At 34.3% G+C, this 7,171-nt stretch overlaps 1 protein-coding gene across 3 annotated transcripts; it reads right to left on the reverse strand.

Annotated features, from left to right (window-relative positions):
• Nucleotides 1-530: 530 nt before the first annotated feature.
• LOC114162444 (DEAD-box ATP-dependent RNA helicase 15-like) lies at nt 531-6,422 on the reverse strand. 3 transcript variants are annotated; one of them, XM_028046341.2, is made up of 12 exons: nt 6,333-6,422; nt 5,952-6,067; nt 5,754-5,854; nt 5,132-5,304; nt 4,812-5,043; nt 4,608-4,726; nt 3,984-4,040; nt 3,707-3,891; nt 1,894-2,038; nt 1,704-1,787; nt 1,557-1,620; nt 531-833 (listed from the first exon to the last, which is right to left on the reverse strand). In XM_028046341.2, the coding sequence occupies exons 2-12, from the start codon at nt 6,062-6,064 to the stop codon at nt 823-825; spliced, it is 1,284 nt and encodes a 427-aa protein (XP_027902142.1). In that variant the 5' UTR covers nt 6,065-6,067; nt 6,333-6,422; the 3' UTR covers nt 531-822. The 3 variants fall into 3 exon arrangements, with proteins under 3 accessions (XP_027902142.1, XP_027902141.1, XP_027902143.1); XM_028046340.2 differs by having other exon boundaries at nt 6,191-6,421; XM_028046342.2 differs by lacking the exon at nt 6,333-6,422 and having other exon boundaries at nt 5,132-5,444; nt 5,952-6,073.
• Nucleotides 6,423-7,171: the final 749 nt, after the last annotated feature.

Consider the following 7,171-nt stretch of genomic DNA (forward strand, 5'->3'; position numbering starts at 1 on the left):
GTAAGAAAATTATAGATTAAAAGACTACGAAATAAGAAGGGAGAAAGAAACAACAATGCATATTCACGTCCCCGAAAATCACCTCCAAGTGTTTACATACAAGGTGGACGTGAAGAAACATGAAAATAAGGCGAGAAAAAATGGACTAAATAAGATAATGATAAAACTAAGAAAAAATATTATGAACCAAACCTAAACGATCATATTAAAAAAGAAATAAATCTAAAGGCGTAAAACATTCTTTCACTATCCTAAGGGTGGCCTTACAATTAATATCAAACTAAAGATGTCAGAAACAGGTTTATCTACAATGCAAAGAATTAAAACATTTCAGCAAAAATACAAAGAAATGCCTCTTGTGAGTCCAAAATATGCATATGCATAAAGTGCAATGAATTAACAAATGTCCAAAGAATGGAGAAGACGACAAGAAGAAGACTTTGGCCCCATTCTATTTTTTTTTTGTTAAAAAGACATACCTTGTATCATTTCATCCATTTAAAGATCAAACTAATAAATAAAAGACCATATCACCGAATTAAACAGTATTAAGTAAAAACGTCGTCGCAGTAACACTAACTCAAAACATGAAGTTGATGAAAACAGCGTAGCTGCCACACAAAATACAGCAAGTGAAACCCCATAAATACATAAGCCATTACACTACTACTACACCTAATACCGGTAAAATGGCCTAGTCTGTAAACAGACTCTGCTATCTATCAGCACGGTTAATCATCCGCTGCACCACCGTTCAAATCATCCTGCGTCACTATTACTCATGACCCAAGCAGTCAACGTTGCTGCCAAAATAAAAATCTACTACGACGGCACTGTACATAAAGGAGATCAACTTATAAAAATGTTAACAGAGCCACACAAAATTACGTAAATGAAACATGAAACCAAAAAGCTGTCTTATGATTTCAAAACTACAAAACACAAATACAACAGCAGAATAGTAAAACTTCAACTGAGATGAGAAACGTCGGTACTTTCATAGACTACAAAATAAATTAGTAATCGTACCAACATGAAAATACAATGCAATTGCAGATATTAATCAAAATGTTATGCTTGTAGTAACGCAATAAAACACTAACAAATAACACGTTTATCATACGATACCATGGCAAGGTGAAGCATGAAACTCAAATAACCACTAACAAAATTTTAATTTCTCGAAGCCATGTCAAAACAAGAATCGAGATTTCACATTAAAATTCATAGATTGACAAAATAACTAGGGTAAGCTTATATGCAAGTAACAACGTAAGAGAAATGTCAATTCAACCCTCCAGGAACTGTCATGTGCTCAATTAATATTATTAGATTCATCTATGTATAACAAATTGAACAGTCACTAAAATCATTTTAGGTTGTTATTTGGGAATTAAATAGGCTTTCAGCATAAATTACAATTAATTTTAATAATGCATCTAGAATAATTTGTATTCAACTAAAGATTCATGTTTCTAATTCAGTTTAGAATTTGAAATAATTTGAATAAAAAATATAGTTCTTAAGATTCAAGCGAACGGATGAAAAACACATACTATAAGTTGAGGTATCAATCTGCTCTGGCAGCTGTTTTATATCCACCTCAAACCTTGATTGAACCTGGAATTCACACCAAACACAGATTAGAAACGCAAGAGGATATTTATGACATTGAATAAACGTTGACGAAACAAGTTCCCTACATTGTTGAGAACATCAACATCGGTAGAACAAGAAACAAATGTAATTGCAAGGCCTTTGGTGCCAAATCTTCCAGCTCGACCAACCTGCAAAAAATCCCTCCAGAAACAATGAGTCAACCTTGTACTAGATTTTAGAGACATAAAATAGCTAACTGATAGGAAACCAAAAACAGATTTTATCTCATCATACCCTGTGCAAGTATGTGTCTGCAGAATCAGGCATGTCATAGTTTATAACAATGTTGACACGTTCAATGTCAATCCCTCTTCCAACCAAATCTGTTGCAACAAGAATTCTTGTATGCCCCTCTTTGAAACCTTTATAACGCTTTAACCTATAAATAACATAAGCAAAGAAAATATATAAATGTACACAACTCATCCACTCACATCACAGCAGTATGTATGAACAGTGAAACCAAAGTAAAGCAGCTTATAGCAGAAGTATGGCGCAGAGAGAGTGATTGCAGAAATAAAATTGCAATACATAGGTAGAATCACAGAGACAAAAAAGGTCAGGCGGAGAGAGATGCATCAGAGTCACTAGAGGGTCATAGGAACAGGCTGAATCAAAGGCACAAACAAGAAGCTGGGTACGGGAATGAGGTCAAGGAAAGACCACAGGAGATCATAGTCACTGCCAAAAAAAACAGATCTGTTGGTGGTCACTTGCTGCTCGTAACTTACTCATAGGGAGGGCAAAAAGATGAATTGTCAGGGGTTTTACTTCTCAGATGAGTGATTTTATTTTTAATGTGGGGCTGGGTAGGGTCAGGTTAGACAAACCAACAAGTTCCACCACTAGCCTATTCTTTCATCCATATCTTCAATTTCACCATGGCCACTAAAAGAAATGAGGCCACACAACCCAGCATGTCACTGCTGCCATAGAATAGCAGCCAGCGAGTGAAATCAATTGACCGGGCTGAATGAAGTCTTCAGAGACCAATTTTTTTTTTGGATTAAACTAGTATAATGCATTACAACAGATATAGGCAGGGAAAAGGGACACGTGACATAGTTACTAAATGCACACATAACCTGTGCTGCTCATTCTAGTATAATTCTAAACAGAAAGATGTAGAAAGAGAATCCATAGGCATTAATAGTATTATAAAAATTATATTTCAGCCTTTAAAAAACAGTAGAGTAAAATAAAACCTAGTGTCTCAAGAGAGGCTTAACTAATACTCCCTTTCCCTCATAATTTTTCCTCAACTTGATTATGTGACCACAAAATCAACTAAGATTTTACTCTAAATTTCAATGGTGATAATGAGAAGAATTTAAAACCAATGATAGGATGTTCAAAATTAGTTGGTAACTATAAATAGCAGAGGAATACAATATCGTTGAGAGGTGCTTCCATAATGATTCATCACTGTTAAGAGATTTGTATTATTGAAAAACAATTGCAGCTCACTCATCTCACAAGGAAAAAAGGGTGCACAATTCAAAATAGAGAGGGAGAAATGTAATTCAGGCAAATAAGAAGTTTAATTCACTTAAGAAAAAAACCTCAATTTGATAACATCCTTATTCTAGGAAGATTATAGACGTGCAAATGCAATTAATAACATAATGCACATGTGAGATGCCGCTCATTATTAACTTCTATTTTACATTCCTCAGTCAAAAACAATACCATATCAAATATTGTTCAAATCCACACCGTATGTCACATGAAACAACTTCAATTTCATAGCATCGTTATTCTCAGAAGATTATAGACGTGCAATGCAATTAATTACACAGTGCACATCTTAGATGCCCCTCATTATTAACTTACATTTTTAAGATTCCTCAATAAAAAGCAAAATCACGACAAATATTGTTGAAATCCAAACCGTATCTCACATGGAAAACACATAATTTCTCATAATAAGATCCGAAGTTTAAATAAAACAGTGGAATAAAACAAGCCAATAAAAAAAATGAGACGCCAACCAAAACAATGAATAGAAACAACTTCTGCAACATCCATTGACATCAATCAAACAAACCTTTCTTCCTGGGACATGCCAGAATGGATGCATATAGAAGGAAAGTTGCACTCCACAAGTAGTTTGTCCAGCTCGGCTGCTCTACTAACACTTTTAACAAAGATAACAACTTGATTAAAGTCCAGTGCATCGAGAAGATCATTCAACTTCCGGTTTTTCTCCTCTTCTTTCAATTTGATGTAGTGCTGCCATATCAGTCATCATTGTATCAATGTAACCATACAAATGACACTTTAACTTAAATGAAGGAAATAATAGTTCAAGAACAAAAGGCAACCTGCACAAGTCCGTGAAGTGTCAACTTCGCCTCATCATCCACATAAATTTCCATAGGCTGAAAGGAACAAATTTCACAGTAAATCATATTAGGGTCCTTCCTCAAGCTAAAGGAATCCACAACGAAATTAATGATGGATGCAGATCCCTTGAATGACAGATCTTGTCCCTCTGTTTTGTCTCCTTGCAGAAACTTTTTTAGTCACGCCAAGCAAGTGCCACGGACACTTGACCCAAAGAAAACTGGTAAAAACAAAACCAAAATACCCTAATACCATTTCCCCTAATACCAAGCCTACCGTGAATCAAACTACGTACTATAGATGAATCAAACTTCTAACATGAACAAAAAGACAAAGGAATACAGAAACAAACAGGATCACTCCTAAAATATCCCATCCAAAACTTCTTCCTAACCCAATCTCCGGTCATCAGTCCACTAAACTCCACCTACCGGCTGGGTGATTCAGTAAAAGTAGTATAAATAGAAAACACTACAAGAAAAACCTGTGGGAAGGAAAACGATGAAACTACAGCATTCTAAATATCTTGAAAACTCTCAGGGATTGTGAGCAGTATGTAAAAGAGACTTCTAATTCAAGTAGTACTGGCCATGAGACATTACATCTTGCATAAATTTCTTGCAGACTGGGCGAATTTCCTTGCTGAGTGTTGCGGAAAACATCATAACTTGCTTATCATGGGGAGTCATCTTGAAAATGTCTTGAACATCTTTCCTCATATCTGGAGAAACCATAGAAGGAACTATAAAAACCATACAAAAGTATAATTAAAAACAGTAGAGTGGCCATTCAGCAATGAAACATACCCAATGATTCCAACATCTTGTCGCATTCATCTAATATGAAATGTCTCACATTCTTCAAAGAAAGATCCTTATCCCTAGTCAATGCTAGTATTCTTCCAGGTGTTCCGACAACAATATGAGGGCACTCATTTTTTAGCAGATCCTTGTGAACTTTGATGTTAACCCCACCATAAAAGACAGCGACCTTGAGATCGGGTAAATAGGTACTGAACCTCTCAAACTCATGGCATATCTGCATTAAAGAGGTTGCAAAACTTAAACCGAATACAACTAGAATACCATGTTCGAGAATTTTTATGTATCACGTCGCCCATGAGTACCTGGTATGCTAATTCTCTGGTATGGCACAGAACAAGAGCAGAAACTTGGCCAGGAACGGGATCAATCTGCTGCAGAGTCGAGAGAACAAAGACAGCAGTCTTTCCCATTCCAGATTTCGCTTGACAAATCACATCCATTCCCAGAATTGCTTGAGGGATGCACTCATGTTGCACTGATGATGAAGCAAATAAAACAGGGCCGAAGGAACCGAGTGTAAGTAAAATAAACCTTTTCGGACGCTTTTAATTTCATTTGATAGCTTTACCAAAGCAAGTTAGTTCTCCAAAACAAGATTTGTGATACAATTATTACCTGAAAAAAGAAACCAAATAAATACACATAAGGATGATACAGTAGACATATGTGTACATGTATTCAACTACTCTGTCGAAAGTTAAAACCCCCAAAATCCAAATTTGAAAAGCACGGTGAGGAAACAAACAAAGGGCGTCAAAAAATCTCATGGTAGAAGAAAAGGCAGATTACGCGTTCCATACCAATAGCTATAGTAACCATTACAAGTCTAAAATCCCCCAAAATCATCCTAATAACATCAACCACAGCTACAAACTAGAACAACAATAACTGTAAATGAAAGATAAAGATAGTTCGATAGTTTGCCTTCGGAAGGATGCTCAAATCCCGAGTCCACAATAGCCCGAAGTAGCTCTGGCTTCAGAAGAAAATCTCTGAATCCTGAACTGTGAATTCCAACATAGCCCCTGCAATATAAATTAAAAAAAAAAGGAGATTAATACCCACAACATGAGAGGCAATCGTAGATTTATTATGTCTTAAATAAAGAATTCGTGCACTTACTTCTTGGTAGCTTCGCCGTTGACTTTAGCTCCGATGGAGTCGGGAGCCTTGTCTTCTTCCTCCTCGTAGTCAATAAGCTCTTCCTCGTATGCGTCATCCTTGGTTTCTCCCATTATCTGCGAATCACGGGGTCAATTAAATCAGAACTTGAAACGGAATATTATGGAAATCGAGTGGATAAATTGAGCTAGGGTTTTGCCCTAGATAGAGATTTGTAGGGTTTTGGAATAGGGAAATACCTGCGAGATGAAGGATCGAAAGGAAGATTGGAAGGTTGGGTGTTAGGGTTAGAGATAGAATTGAGAGAAAGAGAGAGAGAGACTGCAAAGTAAATTGTTAGATGAAAAACAATTTGGGGAAAAGAAACTGAGAGAGCGGAACCTCCACGGAACGAGCGAGTCGCAGTTAGTGGATGAGCGAGTGACAATAGGGTTAATGGGCACGAGCTTTTTTATAGAAAGCCGTCACCGCCTTGTTTATTGTATTAGCCCGTATTTTTTTAAGATTGGACTTATAATTTGGTTTTTTAATATAAAATTACATTCTAAAATTGCGATAATAATTTATGTTATAATTAAGGTTATTCTAATAAGTTCATTTAAAAAAAAAAACATTGAACTTTAATTTAAAAATAAAGATAAAAATGACATATTCAAATATATAAGTGGGAAAAATAACAATATAAAATATATAAGTAGGATGGATTATGTAAGGATCTAAATTTTAGTTTTCATTTTAAAAGATGATACTTTATTATTTTATTATTAAAAATTACATTATAAATAGAGTTTTTTTGTTAGTAAAATCTCATTTTATAATCATCCTTCAAAATCTTTTTAATTTTCTTTTTGTTTTTTTATATATTTAACTTCATATTTCATTTGTGTAAATATTATATATTATAATCGAAATTCTCGGAAGTGTTACATGATCAAAATTATAAATATAGTAATTTAATTTATTACTTTTCTTTTTAGTCTTTTGACAAATTATATTCATGTAGAAATTGTTTGCTCTGTATGTATTATCTAAAAATTCAAGATAAATCTTAATTTAGTTAGGATGGTTATTTTATGTTTGGATAAAATATTTTAATAATACTGAGAAATTAAAATATATTATATTTAAATTGTTTGTAATTAAATTTCTTTCATTTTCTAAATAATTTGTTTGGATAAAAAAATTAAAATATCTTACATTTCAATTTATTATTTGGATAA

Source organism: Vigna unguiculata, chromosome 9, assembly GCF_037176805.1.
Source record: "Vigna unguiculata cultivar grain cowpea cultivar isolate G323 ecotype 2 chromosome 9, ASM3717680v1, whole genome shotgun sequence".
Lineage (NCBI taxonomy): Eukaryota > Viridiplantae > Streptophyta > Magnoliopsida > Fabales > Fabaceae > Vigna > Vigna unguiculata.